At 44.6% G+C, this 27,196-nt stretch overlaps 1 protein-coding gene across 1 annotated transcript in view; it reads left to right on the top strand.

Annotated features, from left to right (window-relative positions):
• PARD3B (par-3 family cell polarity regulator beta) overlaps positions 1 to 27,196 on the top strand; it is a 578,916-nt gene that overhangs the window by 241,651 nt on the left and 310,069 nt on the right. Inside the window, exons 12-15 of the mRNA XM_056861663.1 lie at positions 5,162 to 5,335; positions 12,341 to 12,473; positions 20,111 to 20,207; positions 24,739 to 24,854. Coding sequence (XP_056717641.1) covers positions 5,162 to 5,335; positions 12,341 to 12,473; positions 20,111 to 20,207; positions 24,739 to 24,854 — 520 coding nt within the window. The remainder of the gene's footprint in view (positions 1 to 5,161; positions 5,336 to 12,340; positions 12,474 to 20,110; positions 20,208 to 24,738; positions 24,855 to 27,196) is intronic.

Raw genomic sequence — 27,196 nt, 5'->3', positions numbered from 1 at the left:
GTTAAATATTTAGCAGATTTTGTTAGAATCTTTCTGTTAACAGATCTTGTGCATTTAGTTTCCATTTACCTTTCCACCCGATCAGAGTCACCAAGGCAGCAAATATTTAAAAAAATTAAAATGTTTGAACAGTTAAAAACAAAATATTGTCGAAGGCTTTCACGGTCAGAGTTCATTGGTTCTTGTAGGTTATCCGGGCTGTGTAACCGTGGTCTTGGAATTTTCTTTCCTGACGTTTCGCCAGCAACTGTGGCAGGCATCTTCAGAGTAGTAACACTGAAGGACAGTGTCTCTCAGTGTCAAGGGTGTAGAAAGAGTAATATATAGTCAGAAAGGGGTTGGGTTTGAGCTGAGTATTGTCCTGCAAAAGTATTGTCCTGTAAGTATCAAGATAATGTGCTAATGAGGGTATGGTATGTTAATATGGAACCATTGTATCCTGAAGTGATCTGTTAATGTGTGTAATCCAAAACTAATCTGTATGGCTATTGTTGAATGTTGTCTTTGTCTGGAGGTGTTTCAGGGCAGGAAGCCAAGCCTTATTCATTCTTAAACTCTCCTCTTTTCTGTTAAAGTTGTGCTGATGTTTGTGAATTTCAATGGCTTCTCTGTGCAATCTGACAAAATAGTTGGTAGAATTGTCCAGTCTTTCAGTGTCTTGGAATAAGACCCTGTGTCCTGTTTGTGTCAGTCCATGTTCAGCCACTGCTGATTTCTCAGGTTGGCCAAGTCTGCAGTATCTTTCATGTTCTTTTATCCTTGTTTGTATGCTGCGTTTTGTGGTCCCGATGTAAACTTCTCCACAGCTGCAAGGTATACGATATACTCCTGCAGAGGTGAGGGGGTCTCTTTTGTCTTTTGCTGATCGTAGCATTTGTTGTATTTTCTTGGTGGGTTTAAACACTGTTTGTAGGTTATGTTTTTTCAAAAGTTTCTCCATCCTATCAGTGACTCCTTTAATAAATGGCAAGAATACCTTTCCTATGGGAGACTGTTTTTCTTGAGTTTTCTGATTTTTGTTTGGTTCAATGGCCCTTCTGATTTCATTCTTGGAGTAGCCGTTTGCTAGCAGTGCGTGATTTAGATGGTTAGTTTCTTCCTTGAGAAACTGTGGTTCACAGATCCGTCTTGCACGGTCCATTAATGTTTTGATTATTCCTCTTTTCTGTCGGGGGTGGTGGTTGGACTCCAACCACCACCCCCGACAGAAAAGAGGAATAATCAAAACATTAATGGACCGTGCAAGACGGATCTGTGAACCACAGTTTCTCAAGGAAGAAACTAACCATCTAAATCACGCACTGCTAGCAAACGGCTACTCCAAGAATGAAATCAGAAGGGCCATTGAACCAAACAAAAATCAGAAAACTCAAGAAAAACAGTCTCCCATAGGAAAGGTATTCTTGCCATTTATTAAAGGAGTCACTGATAGGATGGAGAAACTTTTGAAAAAACATAACCTACAAACAGTGTTTAAACCCACCAAGAAAATACAACAAATGCTACGATCAGCAAAAGACAAAAGAGACCCCCTCACCTCTGCAGGAGTATATCGTATACCTTGCAGCTGTGGAGAAGTTTACATCGGGACCACAAAACGCAGCATACAAACAAGGATAAAAGAACATGAAAGATACTGCAGACTTGGCCAACCTGAGAAATCAGCAGTGGCTGAACATGGACTGACACAAACAGGACACAGGGTCTTATTCCAAGACACTGAAAGACTGGACAATTCTACCAACTATTTTGTCAGATTGCACAGAGAAGCCATTGAAATTCACAAACATCAGCACAACTTTAACAGAAAAGAGGAGAGTTTAAGAATGAATAAGGCTTGGCTTCCTGCCCTGAAACACCTCCAGACAAAGACAACATTCAACAATAGCCATACAGATTAGTTTTGGATTACACACATTAACAGATCACTTCAGGATACAATGGTTCCATATTAACATACCATACCCTCATTAGCACATTATCTTGATACTTACAGGACAATACTTTTGCAGGACAATACTCAGCTCAAACCCAACCCCTTTCTGACTATATATTACTCTTTCTACACCCTTGACACTGAGAGACACTGTCCTTCAGTGTTACTACTCTGAAGATGCCTGCCACAGTTGCTGGCGAAACGTCAGGAAAGAAAATTCCAAGACCACGGTTACACAGCCCGGATAACCTACAAGAACCAGTTAAAAACAACATTTAAAATGTTAAAACAATTCCATAAAAATGCATAAACCAGCAACAGGGAGGAGGGCCAGTAATTGTTATTGAGAGTATTTATCTTTTTATTTTATTTTTGCGATTTATAGCCTGCCCTCCCCAGCCGAAGCCAGGCTCAGAGCGGGTATGCCAAATGAAACAAACAAGTCTTTACCCACTTGTAGGTTATCTGGGCTGTGTGACCGTGGTCTTGGTATTTTCTTTCCTGATGTTTCGCCAGCAGCTGTGGCAGGCATCTTCAGAGGAGTAACACTGAAGGACAGTATTACTCCTTTGAAGATGCCTGCCACAGCTGCTGGCGAAACATCAGGAAAGAAAATACCAAGACCACGGTCACACAGCCCGGATAACCTACAAGAACCTATGAACTCTGACCGTGAAAGCCTTCGACAATATCTTTACCCGCTGTTGGAAGGCACCGATAGAGGGAGACAGACAGTGGTTCTTGTAGGTTATCCGGGCTGTGTAACCGTGGTCTTGGAATTTTCTTACACCCTTGACACTGAGAGACACTGTCCTTCAGTGTTACTACTCTGAAGATGCCTGCCACAGTTGCTGGCGAAACGTCAGGAAAGAAAATTCCAAGACCACGGTTACACAGCCCGGATAACCTACAAGAACCTATGAACTCTGACCGTGAAAGCCTTCGACAATATTTTGGAGACAGACAGGTTTCACTGGGGAGGCAGTTCCAAAGTTTTGGAGCTACAACCAAAAAGGCCCTTCCTTGGGTTGTGCCCCATCTAGCCTCATATGGCTTGGGCAACCATAGCAGGGCCTCTGATGATGACTGGAGTGTATGGGTAGGTTCATATGGGAGAAGGCGACCCTTAAGGTACGTTGGTCCCTGTCCATATAGGGCTTTAAAAATTTATGCTAGTGAAAATGTAAGTCATTGCAAAGGCCTCCCAGCATAGCAATATTTACTGCAAATGTTCAAATTACATCCAACTTTGAGGCTCACGGTGGTCCATCCTGTTACCCCTCCTACCAAATCTATTACTGCAAAGAATTCTAAACTGTCCCTTTGTATTACTTATCTCAGTAGTTTGGCATCTCTCCCCCTCCCCTTTTCCCTTGGGGTATTCTGTACTTTTTTCAGCTTGGACCTGCATTTATAAGGAAACAGTGTTTAGTTAGACTTGGCAGCACCGTAATCAGAATATATTGAATGCTTTAGTGGTGGTGGGGGGACAATCAGATTTGAAAATATACACATTATGGACAACTAAGACATATGACAGATATAAGCAGCTCTGACAAGTGCTTATAGAAAACTCTTAATGAGCTTATGATTGAATCAAATTCATTGTAAGTAGGCTAATGGTTTTTCAATGCTGCTTCCTCTTCCGTGTCTTGCTTTTCACCGCAGACTCTTTTGGTCCATATTAGGTTGCTGCAGGTTTATGGAATCGACATGAATTATGTAAACTAAGATATCTCTCGGATAAGAGAGACCACTTCCTTAATAAGAATTATTACTGGACCTTTAGTTTCTTTTAAGAGAGAAATCGTTTACTGTGGGCATACAGAAATAGTGGCAGATATTGAATTTTAAAATAAAGTCCCTTTTTTAATGCTCTTTGTCTCATTTATTTATCTTTATTGAATTACTCTTCTAAAGGTACCTAGCAGTAAGACCTAACTGGGCAACCAGCTCATGAAGTATATCTTGAATTTTTTATATATCCCGTTTTTCTGCCCAAGAGCTTGAACATGTTCTCCTTAGCTGTCCCAGTTTTATTCAGACTGTAACTTCTTGTGCAGTGTTGGAGGCCAGTTCCAAAGTTCCTACTAGTTTATAGATTGTAGGCCCATACGGGGGTCTTCTTTTAGAATAGAGTGCAGAATCTCACCCTTACTTGGATAGCCCAGGCTAGCTTGATCTCATCAGATCTCAGAAGATAAGCAGGGTTGGCCCTGGGTAGTATTTGGATGGGAAGTCCAGAGTCGCACCGCAGAGGCAGGCAGTGGCAAACCACCTGTGTTCTTCTCTTGCCTTGAAAACCCTACAGGGTCACCATAAGTCATCTGCGACCACCTCGCACAATCTCAGATGCCTGAGTGCATATAGCTCACTCAGCTTTGGAATTTGACAATTACCTGTTGATCTGCGCTAATTTAGGCTCCATCAGTATCCTTTGTTAATAGCAGATTTTGGAAGATGTTGATGCTGAGAGTACCCAGGTTGGCTGAGCTTGTTATACTCCTTTGATCATGTATGGCAATCTGGGTTTGAGAGGAAGTGCATGCCAACTGGAGCATTTGGTTTTGGCGCACAGCTGTTTTCATTCAGCTCCAAGCCATAGTTGGGTGTTATATTTGAACCATCCTGCTGGTTCTGGTTGCAAGAAGAATATTTGAAAAAAATGCCATAAGCTTACCTGTGATAGTTTGCTTCTGGCTTATTTGCCTGTGTGTTTTGAGGTTGCCTTCTACTCTGTTATAGTGATAATATTCCTTCCAGGGTATCGTTAATAAAAAATAGATATAAGAAATAGATATTAATGCCTCCTCCTCCTCTAATTGCATTTTAAAAAAAATAAATGTTTCTGTGTCTTGCTCACCAAATTCAAATTCAAAAACCTTTATTGGCATAACAAATCGTACAAGGTATTCCAGAATTTGACAAATGATAAAAACATCAATATCGAAATCTGTAGCAATAGACATGAATAAAATGAGGTATGCCAGAGTACAGTGAATATAAGGTGTAGATAGAAAACGAGTGTCTACAAGTAACCGGAACAGCAGCTATTATATTTTTTGTTTGATTTTTATCATTAGAGCTTGCTTCAAAAACATGGCTACTATTTCTGTAGTTTCTGGATCATACCCGTTCAGTAAAACTCTAAACAAAGAGTAGGGGGAGTCTTGCTCACCAGTATTTAACACTTTTAAAGAACTATATTTAATACTGTTTTTGTAGGATGGCCGGTTGCGAACAAATGACCAGCTTCTTGCAGTGAATGGGGAATCTTTGCTTGGGAAATCGAATCATGAAGCCATGGAGACCTTGAGACGTTCTATGTCTATGGAAGGAAACATTCGTGGGATGATCCAGCTCGTGGTTCTCAGGAGACTGGATAGGCAAGCTGAAGTGGTATGAGAAATTGTTATTTTAGGCTACTGATTTCTGCACCATCCTACAACAACGGTTGTGAAGTTTTGCAGAACTTCTGTTGAAGTTGATGGATTCAGTTCTTTTATCTGGATTTTGGGCTGTTATGGGTTAAAAAGTAAAATATATAATGAACATTTTCGGAAGCCCTGTTAGATAAAATAATTATGTAAAAGCAATATTTAGAGTCAGCTTGTATTGAGAATTTTTTTTTTTTGCAGTGGCTAATCCTTGTAGCTATTCTGTGGTATATAACACAAGCAAGAAATCTTGCACTTGGATATTTGCCTTAATCTTTATGCTGAAACGTAACAGGACAAGATGCTGCATCTAGCAAATGTCACTCTAAAACCTTATTTGCTGTAATGCAACTACAGGGGCTATCAGGCTGTTTATGTAGGAAAGCCAACACATTGTACACAATCCCAAGTTAAAGAGTTTGAGCGCAATCCTAACGGGGAGGAAACGAAAGGGAATAGCAGCCAGCGTGAACTCTGCACCGGCGTTAATGCCACTTGTGCCAGCTAAAGGGAACTCTATGGAGAGTTCCACTGGCTTTTCTTTAAAATGGCAAGCTGCTCTGGAGGCAGTGCAGCTGCGCTGTCCCCGGCCCCTCCTAAACCACCCTCCCCATAGGGTTGCCAAGCTCCAGGTACTAGCTGGAGATCCCCTGCTATTACAAGTTGTTACCCGAATTGCTCTTTAATTGGGGAAATTAGCTTAGCAATCGGTAACTATGTATTTTTATAGCGAGATCGCACTCAACTCTACCAGAATCCGTTTAACGAGACCTTGAATAAAGACAGAGACTAGGAAGTCCAAATTAACTAGTGTTTATGTCTTCAAGCATTCAAATGGTGCAGCACAAACATCCAAAGAGCTAAGAAATAATAGAGTGTAGTACAGAGACGTTTGCCAATGTGGCAGGAGAGCATTGATCAAATATTTACCGTATCTAGACGAGGGGTTGTCCACAATTCACGTAGGCTAAGACAGATTGAAAGTTAAAGCTGCGCAAAACCAAACCAACAGAGTAACGGCAAAGGTGCCAGGAAAGACCTAAGGTGACATAGTGGGCTTGGAGTCCCCCAGTTATACTGTTTTTCTGGGGGCGGGGAGAGGGGTTGAGAGGGGTTGAACCCCTCCTAGGTTCCCAGATGGCAAAAGGTGACAAAAGGATTAATCTGTGGCTGCCGGGGCGGAGTAGTGAGAATTTGGAAATCTATTCTAATGCCAATGGCTGTAGCACCCGTGATGAGCTGGAATCTCTCTGCATGATGAGATTTACATTCAGGAACAATGGGAGTGATCTGTGCAAACGTCCTGGGGCTGCTGCTACTGCTGTGGAGGAATGACTCATCTGGACTGCTGCTGATGGCCCATTAAGCAGTGGATGTTGCAAGGGAGGGTGCTTGACACTGATTTCCTGACATCCTGACTCTTCTGACATGGCTGCAGCTGGAATAGAGCCTATACTGGAACATGGCTTCCCTCTGGTTCACCGGGGGCTGCTCCTGTATCTGCTTCCTAGCTGCACGGCGCTCGCAAGAGCGGCCGAGTCCGTGACGACGGAGCGCGCAGCGGCCGTCCCGTAGCGTTTGGGGCGCGCGCGCGGCCAGCGGAGTAGTCAAGTGTCAGCACAGTGGGTTGCCAGATCCCGCCCGGGAGGGGGGGCAGGCCCGTATGCTAACAAAGTGTTCTCCAGCCGATAGAGATCAGTTCACCTGGAGAAAATGGCCGCTTTGGCAATTGGACTCTATGGCATTGAAGTCCCTCCCCTCCCCAAACCCAGCCCTCCTTAGGCTCCGCCCCAAAAACCTCCCAATCGGCTGCTAAGAGGGACCTGGCAACCCTAACTCCCCATTAGGCTTGGGCTATAAGAGAGAGAGAAATCCACTGTTCTTTGATAATAGTAGGCTGCAGTTCTTACCCACAAATAAGCATCCTGTTTTTAATTGCTGGTCTGCTGAAACAAGAACAATAGTTCGCCTGTTTTCCTCCAAAGGTTTGCCGATCCCTCTTTGTGCTGAATATCCTTTAAGCAATCCTACGTTAAAAAACAAAAGAAACCACATTTCCTCCTCTCCTCCCCTAAATATGTCTTTGTGCATCGCCCAGATGTATGAAATGCATGCACACTTCTTGCACGTGCCCCATGAAGAATATATAATCAGCCCTTGATTGAATCAAACCCATTTTAAACAGAAATTAATTTTATAGGATGTGCTTGCTGTTCAATTGTAATTTCATTGGAGGCTGAGGACTCCAGCAAAGTGGGCTGTGGCCCATCCTTTTTTTTACCTGAACTACTTCCTCCCTGCTGCATCCTGGCTTGGTTTAGCAGGATACGTTTAAATAGCCATTATTTTTTATTGGCTGGGACACTAATGGAACCTTTTCATGACAGTTCTGTTTCACTAGCTGAATACTCTAATTACGGTAGCCACTGTACTGATCAGTTGTTGAGCTATCGATTCTGCTGTTTATCAAAGAGCTGGAAAAGCAGGGTTTTTTATTGTTGTTGCTGCTGTTAATTTAAAAGTACCTCTCCCGCTAGGTACACTAGGTATGCATTCACTAGCTTTGAGCCCTGTGATTCCTGCAGAATCCTACAAAAACATTGCAAATGTTGGCTTAGGAGAGACATAGTGATCTATAATTGAATGAAGTCTGCTGCCTGGGTTTAAAAATGTGTTTTGTCTTATTAATTAGTGTTGATAGTTTCCATCTAGGCATTAGGAAGAATTTTCTAACAGTTAGAGCAGTTCCTCAGTGGAACAGGCTTCCTCGGGAGGTGGTGGGCTCTCCTTCCCTGGAGGTTTTTAAGAAGAGGCTAGAAGGCCATCTGTCAGCAATGCTAATTCTATGACCATAGGCAGATCATGAGAGGGAGGGCACCTTGGCCATCTTCTGGGCATGGAGTAGGGGTCACTGGGTGTGTGGGCGGGGTAGTTTGGAATTTCCTGCATTGTGCAGGGGGTTGGACTAGATGATCCTGGTGGTCCCTTCCAACTCTATGATTCTATGATTCTATGTTTGTTATACAAATCGGAGTTCAAAATGGTCTTTTGCCTAGTGGTGGATTTATTTTCTACCATCTCCTTTTTGCGGATTGAGCAAAATGAGAGGATTGTAAACCACTCCAACACGTTGGTCTGCTTCCTTTTTTTGTTTAAAGAGGTTACATGCCATCAAATCATAAAAATGATAACATAAACATAAAAACAAGTCAAGGACATAAAAACAGCATAAAGCAAACATTTACCAGCCTAAAAATATCCATAAAGTAGTCCTCATGCCAGAAGAAAATTATAACAACAACTGAAAAAAGTAAAATCCTTAGTTTAAAAGCCTGCGTAACAAGACACGTTTTGGCCTGGCACTCAGAAGACACACTGCATGGAGAAAGCATCCTGAAGATAAGGTGCCACCACTGAAAAAGACCTGTCTGTGCTTGCCACCCAGCTCTGCTTTGCAGGAGCAGGCACTCCTACTCATGAAGCCAGCTGGGTGACTTAGGGCTAGTCACACTCTCTCAACCTCACCTACCTCACAGGGTGTCTGTTGTGGGGAGGGGAAGGGAAGGTGATTGTAAGCTGGTTTGATTCTTCCTTAAGTGGTGGAAAAAGTCGGCATATAAAAACCACTTCTTATTCTTCATTGGAGAAGGAGGTGGGGCATAAGGAAGTAAATAAACCGTCTCAGTCATGTCTGGACTACGCTTCAGTTTATTTGCAGTCATCCATCCCATTACCTTCTCCAGGCACTGGTTCAGGACCTCCACAGACCCTCCTGAAGAAACACAGAGTTGGGTGTCAAACACATATTGGTGGTACTTCAGTGGCTCTGATGTTCTCTCCTAGCTGCTTCATGTAGATGGTGCGGTCTGGAGATGATGCCTTTGAAAGCAGGCGGAGCTACATTTGCCTGCAGAGAAGTGCTTTTTATATCTTAAACCCATTAAGCCAACCCAGTTCAGCATTATACTATCTGCCACAAATAATATGTGGTAGAAATGGCATGACATGTGTACTTGCTTGAGCATGGATGCTCTGAAATGTGCACAAACGCTCATATGCTTATGCACACAGACAATTAAATTATCAAATGATACAGTGGTAACTAATAATTCATAGCAAGCAGGTGGGCCATGAGATTAGGATCTACCATTAGGAGCAGTGGTTTGGAGTGGTGGACTCTAATCTGGAGAACCGGGTTTGATTCCCCACTCCTCCACATGAGCGGCGGACTCTAATCTGCTGAACTAGGTTGGTTTCCTCACTCCTACAGATGAAGCCAGCTGGGTGACCTTGGGCTAGTCGCAGCTCTCTTAGAGCTCTCTCAGCCCCACCTACCTCACAGGGTGTCTGTTGTGGAGAGGGGAAGGGAAGGTGATTGTAAGCCGGTTTGATTCTCCCTTAAGTGGTAGAGAGCATATAAAAACCAACTCTTCTTCTACTTGTTCTCCAAGTAAATCCAGTAATTTACTCCAAGTAAATTTGCAGAAGAGAGGCCAGGTTGGCATGGTTTGGAGAATTAATTTTGAATGAAGACATGCTTTTAATATTTATGGAAAGTGAGAATTTTTTCTTCACCCCCCTCCCCTCAGCACAAGTAAAACTCTTCCTTTTAAAAATAACTCTTCTTAATAAAAAATGTTTATTTTTTGCAAAGCTACCGTCAGAACAAATGCAGAATTGTTATTATTTGGAGGAGAAAAACTTTGAAAAGCCAAATAGACTGAAACATGGGTTAAGGATTTGCCATTTACTTCCAAAGCTGCTCTGGTGTGCATTCATTACTGAGCATATGTAGCAGCCATGGAGAGAAGGGAACCAGCTGGCTGTCAAAAAATTACCATTGGCACCGTTTTTCTTGTCTTTACAAGGCCACAAGCTGCCTTCGCAGATGGAGGGCTAGTGGGAAGCCAGTTGTGGTCAGAAGAAACTCTGTCCCACATTTTGCCCTTGATTGTGTAATCTGGGGCCATGCTGAATTCCCCCCCCCCTTCATTTTAATCTCGAGGGCCCTCAATACCAGTTTAGGTAGGATGGAAATATTTCCCCAAACCGCACTAAAGGTTGTATGAATATTCAATTGCCCCTGATTGTTTGGCGCTCTTGCTTGTTCTGGCTCCCGCTGCATCAGCACTGTTTGTTCACTAGATGGTCCCACGTTTGTCCTCTTTGGAATCACCGTGGGTGATCCCAGCCAGTGAGAAATCACACGGCGAACAGGGTGAGGTTGCAATGTTGTGTCAGGAGCCAGCTTTGGCTACATAATGATGTCACAGAAGGCCAGAAAGCGAAATGAGAGTGAGAACAAGAGAATGCGATCAGCGTTTCTTCCAAGGTTGCTAAAATATTGTTAACAACATAGGAAACACATTTTTCAAAATATATACTAGTGAAAACATTTGCAAGAAGCTGTTTGTAGGTATGGATCAGTCCTCGTGAAGTAACTTACCTTGCAGGAGTTCAGCTTGAAATGGTTTAGAGAAGACAGTTACAGTAGTCAATAGCAGATTATTGTAGAAGAAGAAGAGTTGCTTTTTATTTGCTGACTTTCTCTACCACTTAAGGAAGAACCAAACCAGCTTACAATCACCTTCCCGTCCCCTCCCCACAACAGACACCCTGCGAGGTAGGTGAGGCTGAGAGAGCTCTTAATGGAACTGTGACTAGCCCAAGGTCACCCAGCTGGCTTCATGTGTAGGAGTGGGGAAATCAACCTGGTTCGCCAGATCAGCATCCGCTGCACATATGGAGGAGTGGGGATCGAACCTGGTTCTCCAGATCAGACTCCAACACTCCAAACCACCGCTCTGAACCACTACACCATGCTGGCTCTCCCTAATAGCCCTAATAGCCCAGACTAGCCTAATCTTATCAGAGCTCAAAAGCTAAGCAGGGTCAGAACTAGGGTTGCCAGCTCTGGGTTGGGAAATACCTGGAGATTTTGGAGGGGGTTGCCTGTGGAGGGTGGAGTTTGGGGAGAGGACGGACCTCAGCCAAGATATAATGCCATAGAGTCCATTCTCCAAAGTAGTCATTTTCTCCAGGGGAACTGACCTTGGTTTTCTGGAGGTTGGCAACCCTAGTCAGTACTTGAATGGGAGACCTCCAAGAAAGGCTAGGGCCACTATGCATAGGAAGGGAAGGAAAAACCACCTTTGCACATCTCTTACCTTGAAAACCCCATGAGCTGGAACTTTAAGGGGTTGCCATAAATTGGTTGAGACTCAACAGTGCACTTTTATTGCAGTAATTAAGAGTGTTTCCTATGGAATCTCAACTGGCTGAAGGATCTATTTATTCTATTTTTTCACATTTGTATCTTGCTTTTCCTCCAAGGAACTTGGTGCAGTTTACATGGTTCTGCTGTCAACCCCTCATTCTCACAACCATTGCAAAATAGGTTATGCTGAGAGTTGGTGAATGGCCCAGAATCTGCTATGGAGAGGGAGACAAAAGCAAACCATCTCTGCTCTTCTCTTGCCTTAAAAACCCAATTTTCCTCCAGTTGCCATGCACAGAATTATTATTATGATAAGAAGAAGAGTTGGTTTTTATATGCCAACTTTCTCTACCTTTTAAGGAGAATCAAACTGGCTTACAATCTCTTTCCCTTCCTCTCCTCACAAAAGGCACCTTGTGAGGTGGGTGGGGCTGAGAGAGCTCAGAGACAACTGTCCCCCAGAAGAGAAGAGAAAATCACCCAGCAGGCTTCATGTGGAGTAGCGGGGAATCAAACCCGGTTCTCCAGATTAGAGTCCACCACTCTTAACCACTACACCACGCTGGCTAGTGATGACTGATTACCATTTTTGATGCCATTTGATTGTTTCACATTTGAGATTTGTTTCAGTACGACAAACTCTTATAACCAACGAAAGAACAATGTCACACTGGGGTGGCTTATTTTTATTTTTTGCCACCACTTTTAGCCATATTTGATCTCGCCTTGTGTGATTCTGTTTCCTCCTAGGAGCCTACAGAGCCTGTAGTGTTATTTCCAAAACTGGAACCTGAGGGGAGTGTTAATTTTACAACTTTTCCCAGACGTAGTGATGCCGCCGTGCAGTGTTTTGTGCCCTGCTGCCCTCAGGAGAGGTTGAATGGTAAGTGTTGCACATCCTTCTTCCACTTTTTTTTTTAAAAAAAGACTCTAACTTTTTGAAGTTGCTTTGTTTTGAGAAACACACATCAGCTTGGAAAGCAATTAATTAGGGTAAGTGCAGACTTTGTAAGGCATGAAGATTTCATGGCAGGTGGAAGAGCTGACTCAGAACTTGTGAATGAGATTCCTGGCACAAGTTTCTGCCTAAGTGACAAGTTTTGGGCTTGCTACCCCACTGTGTAAGGTTGGATATAAAACAATTTGTGGGTGCAAAGTATGGATGAAGTGTTTGTTCTCGGTAGGTCTTGATTCCTCTGTTTCTAAAGTTACCAGACTCTAATAAGGTGAGCGAGTGTTCCGTAACGTGCACACAGTTATGTTCACACAAAGGCCCTTCCAGTGGGGATGGGGAGTTTGGAATGCACTATCTGAGTCACAGAGCGGTATGGAATGCTGAAAACATTAACCGCTTTTTAAAATCAAAAATATAGCAACATGGAGGACTGCAAGTAACCTCAATATAAATAAAAATAATAATTGGGGGTCCACAATTTGAAAGAACCTGATGGAACCTGAAGGAACCTGAAGGAAGTTTAGCTTTATTCTTCATTAACAGACACCCCCCTTCACCCCCCCATGCTGCATGGCAAACTGTGGGTTGGATCCTGCTAGCGTTGTTTGCTCTGTCTTGCCCGACTCCTCTCCTTATTAAAGCCCCTGGTCCCACATGGCTTCCGTCCACACAGTTCCCATGATCTATACGCATAGTTAAATTGTGGAACTCCCTGCCCCAGGATGTGGTGATGGCTGCCAACTTCGAAGGCTTTAAGAGGGAAGTGGACATGTTCATGGAGGAGAGGGCTGTTCATGGCTACTAGTAAAAATGGATACTAGTTAACGATGCATACCTATTATCTCCAGTATCAAAGGAGCACGCCCATTATATTAAGTGCTGTGGAACACAGGCAGGATAATGCTGCTGCAGTCGTCTTGTTTGTGGGCTTCCTAGAGGCATCTGCTTAGCCACTGTGTGAACAGACTGCTGGACTTGATGGACCTTGGTCTGATCCAGCATGGCCTTTCTTATGCTCCTCAGCATAGCCTTTTGGATGGTCAAAGTGGACACCTTCCCCTCTTTTTCACTAGTTGGATCCAAACCTAGGGTTAAACTTAATGCTGTTCAGATCCTTACATTGCACAGGTATTTGGTTACACATTACTGATAATTATTCTTTTTATTTTGTAAGAAGGCAGGATTGGTCTTTGGGACCTCAAAGTGGGTTGTGACTGGTGATACTCTTGCAGATAGGCCAAAACTCCTGAGTGAGGTTCCCCCAGCAGTGGGGAAAGAGGAGAGGGTAGAATGGCCTCATTCCCCCCTCCTTTGCTGGGCATCCCCACTCATTCCCAGGCAGTTGGCTCTTTGCCAGCTACCTGTGGATGGAGCCTGGACTCAGGCTGCCAGTGGTCTGAGACATTGTGTGGTGGTTCCCAAATGGTAGAATAAATTTAGATGTGAGCAGATGTTGCCGCTACTTGGTTATTTTTCTATGATTCCTTTCATATTTAGCATTTAAAAAGGGGAAAATAATTCTTCTCATGGTGTAGGGATTTAAACAGTAGCAATGGTTGGTTACACTCAGGGTAATCAAGGGGGGGGGGTCACATTGTTAATTTAATTCCTGTTTTACCTGTTTGCTGGATTCAAAACAATACAAATGTAAGAACCTCCAAGGTAAGTATCCCACGAGGCTGATTGGTTTTTAACACCGGCAGTGAAAAGTCAAAAAAGAATGTTGGGGGGAAAAGACAAAACACTTGTCAAAAGCAAGTTAAATTTGGGGGGAAATAGCAGTTCTTCTCCCAGGGAAAAAAATCAGGTCTACCTGAATTTATGTAGTTGAAAAAAATTATGGAAAACATGCAGTCTTAATTCCAAGAACCGCTGAGCCAGCAAATACATTCTCATGATGGTGTACTATGTGCTAAGTTCTCTCAAATCATGATGAGTACACCCTTGCTTTTTGGTCACAGTATTTGTCTTGGTATCATGGCGTGCAAAGAGCACAACTGTCTTGTCTAGTTGGAGCAGTGGAGTCTGATCTGGAGAACTGGGTTTGATTCCCCACTCCTCCACATGAGCAGCGGAGGCTAATCTGGTGAACTGGATTTGTTTCCCCACACATGAAGCCAGCTGGGTGACCTTGGGCAAGTCACGCTCTCTCAGCCCCGCTCACCTCACAGGGTATCTGTTGTGGGGAGGGGAAGGGAAGGTGATTGTAAGCCGGTTTGAGTCTCCCTTTAGTGGCAGAGAAGGTCAGCATATAAAAACCAACTCTTCTCCTCCTCCTCCTCTTCCTCCTCCTCTTCTGCCATTTACCATCAATTCTTTGTGATGACCGACAACACTTACACAAGGTCAAGGGCCTCCACTAGGAGTTTGACAGATGTAACGCACCTGTGTAGAGGAGTGTGGGTAGAACCAATGGCATATAATAGAGCATGAGAAGGAATGAAGAGTTAGGATGGAGCAGCAGAAGATATTAGCCTGGCTGGGCATTGGAACAGTTCTCAGCAGCCTTGTTCTGTGTGTCTTTGCTCTAGAAGTAGGTCAGTCTTTTTACCTATGGAATGCCCTCTGCATGGCCAGATTTACTACTACTACTACTACTACTACTACTATGATAACTACTGGTACTGGTACTGCTGCTACTACTACTAGTACTAGTACTACTGCTACTACTAATACTACTTCTGCTGCTACAAATTTACATAGTTTTTGGCACCAGGCTGTAATTTTTCTGTTTGCCTTATGATTTTTATTTTAAATTATTGCTGACTTGTCACACTTTCGATATTGGTTGTATTATATTAACTGATTTTGGCTGGGCCCGCTTCAGTAGCAACCTGTTTTTTGTCATTTGTTTTCAGTGTTGTTTTTAAAACTGTTTTAAGAATTATGGTTTTTAAGGACTGTTATCTTCTGACTGCCTTTTGATTTTTGTTATTTCCACTGTTTTTATCACTCTGAAAACGAACTTGAGCACTTTATGGAGAGAACAATATAATATGTGTTTTTAATAAGTAAGCAAGAGCAATGTTAGTGAAAAGAGACAACTAGAAGTGAATAGAATGGGAGAACGGGAATCTATGAAGAGAATTAAAAAGGGGAAACGAATAATCAAGTTAAATTGGTTGAGATGAGATATGGTATAAAATAGAAGACAGACTTTAAATTAGATGCAGATAGACCAGAAAAGAGAACATTATAATATGTATAGTTGAATAATGGACTGCATTGTGTATTCATTGGGTGGGGTGAGAGAGTGAGAGAAGAAGGAAGCACAAATATCTTGGTGAGGGTGTAGCCTTTCTTGTGTTGGTAATTGTGTAAAGAAACTGAAGTGGAGTGAGTGGAGAGAACTAAATTTCTATCTTGGGAAAACTATTGACATATTATACATGTAATGACAAAAGAAATAATAACCATGGTTATTTTGGGAACACGCTTGAGGATTCTCTCGTGGTTTGTCTGGAGAAGAACAAAGGTGTGTGTGTGTGTGTGTGTGTGTAAAGTGCCGTCAAGTTGCAGCTGACTTATGGTGACCCCATAGGATTTTCAAGGCAAGTGATTAAGTAGAGGTGGTTTGCCATTGTCTTCTTCTGCACAGTCTTCCTTGGTGATCCCCCATCCAAGTACCGACCCAGTTTAGCTTCTGAAATCTGATGAGATTGCGCTACACTGTATCATCCCACATTCCCGGAGAGCAAAATCACCACTACATTTTATCCTGTCCTCATTCCAGGGAGCTCCAGGTGGCATATACAGTGAGGAAAAAAAGTATTTGATCCCCTGCTAAATTTGCCCGTTTGCCCTCTGACGAAGAAATGACCAGTCCATAATTTTAATGGTAGGTTTGTTGTAGCTGTGAGAGACAGAATAACAACAGGAAAACCCCCAGAAACCCAGAAGACAAAAGTCAGAGATTGATGTGCATTATAATGAGTGAAATAAGTATTTGATCCCCCATCAACCAGCCAGATCCTAACCCTAACCCTCAACCTCCCTCGGTCTGGGGCTCTATGCAAGATCTCATCTCGTGGAGTTGCAATGATCATGAGAACGGTGATGAAGCAGCCCAGAACTACACGGGGGGAACTTGACAATGATCTCAGGGCAGCTGGGACCATAGTCACCATGAAAACAGTTGGTAACACACTACGCCGTGAAGGACTGAGATCTTGCAGGGGCCGCAAGGTCCCTTGCTCAAGACAGCACATGTACAGGCCCGTCTGCAGTTTTCAGGAGAACTGGGTGATTCAGATGTGCATTGGCCTCTGAAGGGGGACTTTTTCCCCTCCTCGGAGTCCAGGTCTACCGCCAAGAAAGCCAGTGGGTAGACATGGCCTCCCAATGGGACTCAGCCGGAGGCCAGGTCTACCAAAGGAAGCCCGCCCTGCCCAACAGCTGATAGGCAGGCGGGAGGGGCAGGAACCGCCGAGCCGCCCGCCCAGCAATCGCGCGGCTAGAGGGGAGGGAAGGCTTTAGCCTCCCAACCATTGAGGGCAAGGGAAAGGGGGACCTGGCCATTCTCCACGGCGGGGGGGGGGGGGAGAGACAGCGCACCCGCTCGTCTGCTCTCTCGCGCTTGCTCCCTCTCTCTCTCTCTCAGACGCGCCGGCTCCGCAGCCTGGCTGCCGGCGCGAGCGGGTGCGAGAGCAGGGGCTCCGAACCAAGTTCGGAGAGCTGCACTCAACGGGCCAAAGAGCCGCATGCGGCTCAGGAGCCGCAGTTTGCAGACCCCTGGGCTAGTCACAGTTCTATCAGAACTCTCTCAGCCCCACCTAACTCAAAAGGTGTGTGTTGTGGGGAGAGGAAGGGAACGTGATTGTAAGCCGGTTTGAGACTCATTAAAGGTAGAGAAAATTGGCATATAAAAACCAACTCTTCTTAAGTGAAGCATGGCTTAGAAGCAACAGAGTTAAGGACGGTGGTGGAAAATGCTGTCAAGTTGCAGCTGATTTATGACCCCATAGGGTTTTCAAGGCAAGAGACGAACAGAGGTGGTTTGCCATTGCCTACTTCTGTGTAGCGACCCTAGATGTCCTTTGTGGTCTCCCAACCAAGTACTAACCAGGGCCAACCCTGCTTTGCTTCTGAGAACAGATGAAATTGGGTGAGCCTGGGCCATCCATGTCAGATCTAGGAAACATCACTGGATTTACCACAGCAAACAGGAATATTGATTGATGTCATCAATCCGAGTATTCTTTTCAGAAACTCAGCAGAAATCCATAGAGCTTCTATCAACTCACCTTAGAGTTTTTAAAAGAGATCTATTATTATTGTAAAGGAGAACATAAAAAGCCCAGGTGAAAAAGCTGTTAACCGTTTTTACTTTGCCTATGGCTGTGTGAAGAAAAGATTCTTTTAAAGCCAATATTGAAATGCTAGCAGTCAGTCTGTTTTTATATGAATAATCTAATACTTGCCACCCAGAGGTCCTTAGTTTGTTCCTCTGCCAAACTGTTATGCTGAGACAGTATTTTTTCAGTACAACCTCTTCAAAGAAGTCTTACTTCAGTGCCAGCAACTTCACATTTCTGTTGCTGAAAGATTACTGGAATCTGCCTCATCAGAGGGTTTGTAACTTGCAAAAAAAAAAAAAAAAAAATTACCAGCAGCCAGGGGACTTGCTGTCATCTCTGTGGCTAAGTAGCAGAGCCCCCCCCCCATGCATACCCTAAGGAATGGCTTGACATAATGAAACTTAAAATAAGCACAAATATTTACATTTACATTTAGAAACGTTTCTCCACATTACGTTTCTCAGTGAAATACCTTGTTTAATTAATTGTCTTTCACTTGGGTGGAAAGAGCCATCAAGTTGCAGATGACTTATGGCGACCCCAGGGGGCTTTCCAGGCAAGAGACGACAGAGGTGATTTGCCATTGCCTACTCTGCATATCAGCCCTGGACTTTCTTGGTGGTCTCCCTTCAAACCAGTGGTGGCCCTGCTTAGCATCTGACATTGGGCTAGCCTTTGCCATCCAGGTGAGGGCTGTGTTTCACTTATAAGCTCAAAATAAATATTAAAATAAATAGTTATGGTATCTTCTTCCTTTTTTTTTGAGTTGTTAAAAGGATGATTCCTCTAACATGGCGCCAAGAAGAAGAGTTGGTTTTTATATGCTGACTTTCTCTTCCACTTAAGGAAGAATAAAACTGGCTTACAATCACCATCTCTTCCCCTCCCCACAACAGACACCCTGTGAGGTAGGTGGGGCTGAGAGAGTGTGACTAGCCCAAAATAACCCAGTTGTCGTCATGAGTGTATCTGGAAACAGTATTCTTTAGGGAGCCTTAGAATTTAGAAAACTGTGAAGACATGGAAGAGGGGGAAGAAAGATTGTGGTATTGATGGAAAGCATTTGAATGACTGGATGTCACGAGTAGTTAAAAGGGTTGTCATGCAGTGAAACAAGTAATAGTTAAAATCAAGGATCGAATTTGAGTAATAGCTGTGATGATTTGGGGAAGCTATCTGGTCTTTGGGACTTGCATAAGGAAACAGGAGGATTAATCTAGAAGAAACTGAGCCTGCATTCTTGAAATGGAAACGGAACTCATTTTCTATCATGGTTGTGTGTGTGTGCTGTGGTCTTTAGGTTCTGTTTATATGGTTTGCAGTTTTGTTCGTTTAGTTAGCCTGCATAGACCATAAAACATAGTTTCCAATTAACATAGCAGATCCTGAAACTGAAGAATTTTCTGCTTCTTTGCCCCAGAGGTTAGTTAGGCAGATCTTTTCTTTGACTCTTGATATAAAGTGATATAAAGTGCATGAGACTACATTGTTTGTGCATACTAGGGAAGTCATACTTCCTGCATTAAAAGCAGCTGCAAGTCCAGTTTCAGTACCCAGCTGAGTAGCTAAACCAACCCCATGGTCCACAGCCCTGAACTTGTTTTCCAGAAGTTTTTTCTCTTAAATCAGAAAGAAAAATACCCAGGTGGGAATGACTTCGCACTGGCGCCTGCACTTGTGAAAATAATGTGGAGGTTTCCTTTGAACGTGGCTAGCGAGTTGAGATAACTTGCCAAGACATGTGGGTTTGGGCTTCCCCTGGCCTATCGGGTTGGGGGCAAGAAGGGACTGTATGGATGTCTTTTCAGTGTGGCAAGCTAGGAACGTCTGTAGCTGCTTCTTTTCCACAGTTGGCAGAAAAGAAAACGAAAAGACCAGGCGTATAACCGTGCAGCTCATGACGCAACTGTGCAATTGCCGGCTGTTTAGTTCAAGCATAAGTTTGTGTGGGTATGTGTGAGACAGACGATTCATCGAAATTAATCAAACTAATATGGAACTTTGACTCCTCTTCACCATAAGGAGAATTTCAATGTGTTTATCTTTAATTATGTGTGTGCAAATGGGAAAATCAGGTCATTCGAAAATCCTAAGGGATATATTTTCTGCTTGGTGTAATTTTAATTCTAGTTTAGTTAGTTTGGAGATTTGTATAATTTGTTACTAGCGTCAAGTGGTGTTCAGGCTTGGCAGCTGCGCTCTTGATCAGCACACCGAAGTAATGTATTTTCTCTTGTCACAGTCTGTTGTTGTTTTGTTTGTTTTCAGAGCTTCGTGCATCTCAGCGGGGCATGGCTGAAGATGAAACCCCTCCCCCTTTGCCTCCACATCCCAGCGACGAACTGCTCATGGATTATAATCATAGGTTTGAAGATGTTTCTTATTTATGGTTTTTGTTACTCCTGATAGTAATGCTGCTTCTCTTATATGTGAAAAAAAAACATGTAGCTTTATTTCCTTATCTGTCAAGCTATGAAGAAGAAGAGTTGGTTTTTATATGCCGACTTTTTCTACCACTTAAGAGAAACTCAAGCCGTCTTACAATCACCTTCCCTTCCCCTCCCCACAACAGACACCCTGTGAAGCAGGTGGGGCTGAGAGTGTGTGACTGGCCCAAGGTCTCCCAGCTGGCTTCGTATGTAGGAGTGGGGAAACAAATCCAGTTCACCAGATTAGCCTCCGCTGCTCATGTGGAGGAGTGGGGAATCAAACCCGGTTCTCCAGATCAGAGTCCACCACTCCAAACCACCACTCTTAACCACTACACCACGCTAGCTAGCTATATAATAATACATTCATTTACCATATTCATTCTCAAAATATCAGATGGTCATTATCCCCATTTCAAAGGTGGGAACTGAGGCATGGTGATTTCCCCAAAGCCGAACTTAGGGACTTCCCTAAGGCTAGGATCTAATTCATTTATCAACAAGCTGATCTGGCTCCTGGTGGTAAAGACTGACACTGATGTATATTTTGAACATCGGTGTAATGTATGCGTCCTCAGGCATCGTACTGCCAATCTGCCTGTCTGGTTTCGTGACACTTGCGATAAGGATTAAGAAGGAAGTGTGTGCTCCCTGCCCTCCTGTCCTTGAGCAATTTCCCCTTTCCTGACTTAATCTCAGCAAGGGAAAGGTTGAAGCCTTCGCTAATGCCAATCTGATCAGGGTCGCTGCTTCACCAGAATTCATAGAATCATAGAGTTGGAAGGGACCACCAAGGTCATCTAGTCCAACCCCCTGCACAATGCAGGAAATTCACAATTACCTCCCCCACGCACACACCCAGTGACCCCTACTCCATGCCCAGAAGATGGCCAAGATGCCCTCCCTCTCATCATCTGCCTAAGGTCATAGAATCAGCATTGCTGGCAGATGGCCATATAGCCTCTGCTTAAAAACCTCCAGGGAAGGAGAACTCACCACCTCCAGAGGAAGTCTGTTCCAGTGAGGAACCGCTCTAACTGATAATTCTTGAACAAAGATTGAAACTGCTTACCTTTCCTTTTCAAGCTCCCATGACCCTTAGGTCTTGAGCAATTAATGGGGAGGTTTTTTTCTATTTATTTAAGGAAAATATGGTGGAGAGATACTTGGCCAATGCCAGCGTTATACTTGGATCTCTATCCACCAGCAAAAAGGGGACTATTTTATCACCTGTTACGGCGGCAGGTAATTCCGTTAAAACAGGAGTGATCCATTGAAACTGCTTAAAGAAGTGGGAACTCTGGTTAACCGCAAGGATATTTGGGGAGGTGGCTGGAGGGAAGCTGTGCTCGATCCCACGCTCTACCAGAACAAATGAGAGGTCCTTTGTTAAATTTGCGCTGGTGTTGGTTGAGATTTTACATTAAGAGTGCAAGGGCAGTTGGGAGCCCTTGACGTCGTACAACGTTTTACAACTGTTTGGGCTGTCGGGGAATTCCAACCCAGTGGGAGGCGGGGCTCGTCGGCTAGGGACGGACCAAAGAGACACAGAGAGTGTCGTTGAAGAATTTGTTGTGTCCCGATACACAAGGAGAGAGTCTATCCCGCCAGAAGGTCAGAAAAGAGTCTCTCTCTGAATAAAAAGGTATAGCAAGCTTTTATAGTCAGATGCAAACAACTGTGCAATTAAGCAGAAATGTTGCAAAATGTGCTGCTGCTGATAGTTGGCAGCTGCTGTTTCCTTTATCAGCGTAGACTTCGGGACTTTTCGGCTTGTTTACTCATGAACTTGGAAATCAGAGTGACCTGTTCATCATTAAGTATGTCCTAACAGGAATGGCAAACAAGGTTCAGCAGCATAATATGCAGAATTATAGTTGAATATGTGGTTATGTGTAAAGTACATTATAATCAGAGACCGTTTAATGGCTAAAGTTTGATTCACTCAGGCCTGCTTCTCAGGCCTACTTTCTTATTTTCCCCCACAGGGCTAGGTAGGGAAATGGAACAAAGGATTGAAAGTGAAGCCAAATATCGAGGGTTGCCAGCTCTATGCTGGGATATACCTGGAGATTTTGGAGGTGCTGCCTGCGTGGGGTCTGGGGAGGGGTGGGACCGCGAGGGGAACTCATCTAGGTCGCCTGGAGATCAATTTTAGAAGAAGAGTTGGTTTTTATATGCCTCCCCACAACAGACACCATGTGAGGTAGATGGGGCCGAAAGAGCTCTAATATAGCTGTGACTAGCCCAAGGTCACCCAGCTGGCTTCATATGTAGGAGTGGGGAAACAAATCCAGTTCGCCAGATTAGCATCCACCACTCATGTGGAAGTGGGGAATGAAACCCGGCTTTCCAGATCAGAGTCTACCGCTCCAAACCACCGCTCTGAACCACACTGGCAGGAATCTCCAGGTCCCACCTGGAGTTTGGAAACCCTGCATATACCAGATGTTGTGACTGCAAAGGGCTTAGAGGAGAAAGTTTGTGTGTGTGGCAATCAGGATAGTGAGACTGAGGAACAGTGAAGAACACAGGCAATTTTAGGTGCCTTTTCCATGTAGATGCTAGAGGAGGAGTGAGCCAGAGAGCTGGGGGCGAGAGTTTGGCTAAGTCTCTCTAGGCCTGGCCCATGAGAACTCCGGGAGTCAGATGGCTGGCCTTGCCACATGCACTCCTCTTGACACAAAGACATGCCGAAGGCCCAGCTTTACCTTTGGCCGTGCTTTAGGAGAGAAGCTGTGTGAGGCTGGGGGGCTCAGAGCAACAGCTGGGAGTCTCTGCAGCTCTTGCATTGCCCTGCGGCCTTCTGTGCTTGTCTCCAGAGGGTGATGTGCAGGACAATTAGGAGCACGTTTACTCAGAAGTAAGACCCTTTGAGTTCTCAGAGCCTTCTCCCTGCACTAGTGGGTGTTGAACATAGGATTGCCAACCTCCAGGTGGTGGCTGGAGATCTCCTGCTATTACAACTGATCTCCAGCCGATAGAGATCAGTTCCCCTGGAGAAAATAGCCGCTTTGGCAATTGGACTTTATGACATTGAAGTCCCTCCTCTCCCCAAACCCTCCTCCTCAGGCTCCGCCCCCAAAACCTCTTGCTGATGGCGAAGAGGGACCTGGCAACCCTAGTTAAACAGCAGCCTGATCGAATGACACATGTGTGCCTGCACACATACAGTCGTGTTATCGTATCTCAGGCTTGCCCAATGAAGAGTTGGTTTTTATGTGCCGAATTTCTCTACCAGTTAAGGGAGACTCAAACCGTCTTGCAATCACCTTTCCTTCCCCTCCCAACAACAGACACCCTGTGAGGTAGGTGGGACAGAGAGAGTGTGACTAGCTCAAGGTCACCCAGCTGGCTTCGTGTGGAGGAGTGGGGAAACAAATCCAGTTCACCAGATTAGCCTCCACCGCTCATGTGGAGGAGTGGGGAATCAAACCCGGTTCTCCAGATCAGACTCCACTGCTCCAAATCACTGCTCTTAACCACTACACCATGCTGGTTGTTCCTGGCCATTTGTCCTTCTCATTGCATCCACCTTTAGCTCAAGCTACAGGTAGTTTTGAGAAGTAGGCATACCTGTATTTCTTGCTTGTCTCTAGGAGTAATGGTGTAGATATGCTGGTGGACCTGCTTATATGACAATATATGTATTGAGGGGGGATGGGAAGAATGACGTTCAATATGGGAATTTCTTAAAATCTCCTGCTTGAGGCCTACAGAGCTGTTAAGGATTGTAAAAATGTGCCTGATATTTGTGAAGGCTAAAACTAATCTCCTCAAATGAAAGATAAGTCACTTCAGGTATTTCATCCTAGTTGTCCTACTGGGTGTGTTTGCTGACTGGGTATTTACGGGCTTTAACTTGTGAACGAGACATATATAGGTCTGGATCCTGCGTAAATTTCTGGGGATGCAAGAAGGGGGCTTGTTTTTGCTAATCCCCCCCCCCCCCGAGAGATGTCCGATTCCATTCCAAGTGATTCCTGCAGGGTCACTGCCTCCCCACGAGCAGCATGTTGGGGGGTGATTTGGGCTACCATAGGGGGGGAGAATGGGCAGTAATCTATCTGGGATCCAACTCATTATGCAGCGCCTAGTGGTTTTAGTTGCTTTTAAAACCAGTGATAATACTAATGTATTAGTTGGCACCACTTCTTTAGGTTTTTAAATATCACAGGAAATACACTGTGGTAACTAGTGTACCATAATCATTATTGGGATGTTCACAAAGTGGACAGATACTAGGCAAAAAGCAATACTTTTAGCTCTAGATCGTATTGTCCCCATTATATATCTTAAGTAAAATCAGATGTAATAAGGGTGATAACTGATAAAAGAAACTTGGATGACTTAAAGTAACTAGGGAATTGAGGGATGGATTCATTTTCAGAGGATTTAATTCATCTCTTTTTGAGCTGGTGCCTAATTTTTTTTCCTTTTCTTTTTTGGCGTGTCTTTTTCCAGCAGCCCAGTAGCAGATTCAGCTGCGTATTTACCAGATCAGCACATCAACTTCAGACCGTTGACACTGGCCAAGCAGACGGAATCAATTAATCTGAAAGCCTCCAAGAGCATGGATCTAGGTGAGAACGAGAGGGGTAACAATGATAGCTTTTTTTAAGACTTGCTATGTATTTCCTGCTTTTTTTTTTTAAACACACACACAACTTGCAGAAAACCATGCGGAGGAAACGTAATGGCAGGTACAATGATCTGTCTTCAAGGATTTGTGGTAGAATTTATTGGGGCCGTACTAGACAGTACTCAAGAGATGGGTGAACAGTTTTCCAACTAATTTTTTTTAAATCTGAAAAGCAGCTGGAGAACACGCTAGTTTCAGCAGAGAAATGGCAGAGCTTGTTCAGAGACATAGTTTATGATATGTGTGTGGCTGTGTATCAAAAGCAGCAGCTTCACATCTCGTGCTTCCTCCCACCTGGTAACGTAAGGGAATATAAAACATGTGTCACAGCGTCATGCTTTGAGTCTCCGCACTTGAACCACAAACAGCAGCTGATGAAGTAGGGCAGGGAAACTCTTAAAAGGTAAAGGTGGTCCCCTGTGCAAGCACCAGGTCATTCCTTACCCATGGGGTGACGTCACATCCCGACGTTTACTAGGCAGACTTTGTTTACGGGGTGGTCTTCCAGTGCCTTTCCCAGTCATCTTCCCTTTACCCCCAGCGAGCTGGGTACACATTTTACCGACCTCAGAAGGATGGAAGGCTGAGTCAACCTCGAGCCGGCTACCTGAAACCGACTTCCATCTGGATCGAACTCTTTTGACTGCAGTACTGCAGTTTACCACTCTGCACCACGGGGCTCGTAGGGAAACTCTTAACGTGATATTAATGTGACGAGAAACGGAGGAGGAGTTGATAAGGGTGGAGGGGGTCTGCTGCTGGCTGCTGCCGTGTGTGGGTTGAACGGCCAGCTCCAGTTTAATTTGGTAAGTGGAAAGAAGGATGTAAAAAATCTCTCCTTGCCGTATCTCTCTCTGTCTCTCTAATACAAAAGTTGTTTTGACACTTACTGTGCACATCCAGAGAGTGAAAGCTTGCAGTTAAAAAAAAAATTGCCCTACTTTTGTATTAGTTGTGCAAATTTTAAACTTGGAGCTACTTTGTTGCCTGTTTCAGAGCAGATGATCTTCATCACCTTGGGACTATTTATTTTCTCTGCAATACCTAGATTGGGGATCCCGAACCTTTTTGAGCCTGCAAGCACATTTGGAATTCTGACAGGGAAGGGTGGGTGTAGCAACAAAATGGCTGCCCCAAAATGGCTGCCCCAGGAGGCAGAGCTGGCCACAAAATTATTGCCACATTGTACAGGGGGTTGAACTAGATGACCCTGGAGGTTCCTCCCAGCTCTATGATTCTGTTATTCTAACTTCACTGACACAGTGCAGATCCTTGTACTGTGGTGGCAGCTTCTGCCAAAACAACATTTTAAAAAAATCTGTACAGTCAATCAAATCTCCAGTAGTTAATCAGAAGCCTTGCTAGGCAAAAGCCCTACCTGGCCCTGCCCGCTTCCTAAGAACACTTGGCGGGCACCAGAAAAGTCAGCAGGGGACCCCTGACCGAGATTATGATGAAGCCATAAGTTTACAGTAAATATGCAGTGTGACATTATTAACAGCTATGTCAATGAACTTTGAAAAGGCTATAACATGGGGGGGGGGAAATCTGGGATAAAACATTTCAGGCAAAAAATGTCAAAGTATTTGAACACATGAAGCTGCCTTATACTGATTCAGACCATTGGTCTTTCAAAACAAACAAACAACAACAAAAAACAAGACAAGTTTCTTCAGAGCATATTCAAAAGTCAACGTACCGTATATACTCGGGTATAAGCCGACCCGAGTATAAGCCGACCCCCCAAATTAGAGGCCAGAAAAGGGAATTTCTTATTGACCCACGTATAAGCCGAGGGGCAATAAGAAATTTCCTTTACCCGCAATGCTGCGCTCTAAAATGGCGGCCGCCATTTTAGAGCGCAGGGCCCCTGCCCCAGGTCGCCCTCCCGCCGCCTCCCAGGCCCTCCCAACCCACCCCGACCCCAGTGCCATCCAAGGGGGGGAGGGGGAAAAGCCCCTGAACCCCCTACTTACCTGGAGAGGCGGCGAAGCGGCGGCGGCGCATACTTCCTGGGCCGGCAGGAGGCCCCTCCAGGCCGCTGCCGGCTGGAGGAAGGCGCCCAGGCGCGTGGGCGGTAGCGGCGCGACGGGCAGGGGCCTCCCATGGCCCCTCCCGGCGGGGAAAATGCGGCGGGGCCGGGGAGGGCCGGGGCAGCCTTCCTGCGACTGCAGAGAGGCTGCTCAGGGCCCCTCCCGGCAGGGGAAAATGGCGGCGGGGGCCGGGGGGGCAGGGCAGTCTCTCTGCGGCTGCAGAGAAGCTCCCCAGGGCCCCTCCCGGCGG

Source organism: Euleptes europaea, chromosome 15 (genome assembly GCF_029931775.1).
Source record: "Euleptes europaea isolate rEulEur1 chromosome 15, rEulEur1.hap1, whole genome shotgun sequence".
Taxonomy (NCBI): Eukaryota; Metazoa; Chordata; class Lepidosauria; order Squamata; family Sphaerodactylidae; genus Euleptes; species Euleptes europaea.
The sequence above is the reverse complement of the archived record's forward strand: the minus strand, read 5'-3'. Positions and strand labels throughout refer to the sequence as shown.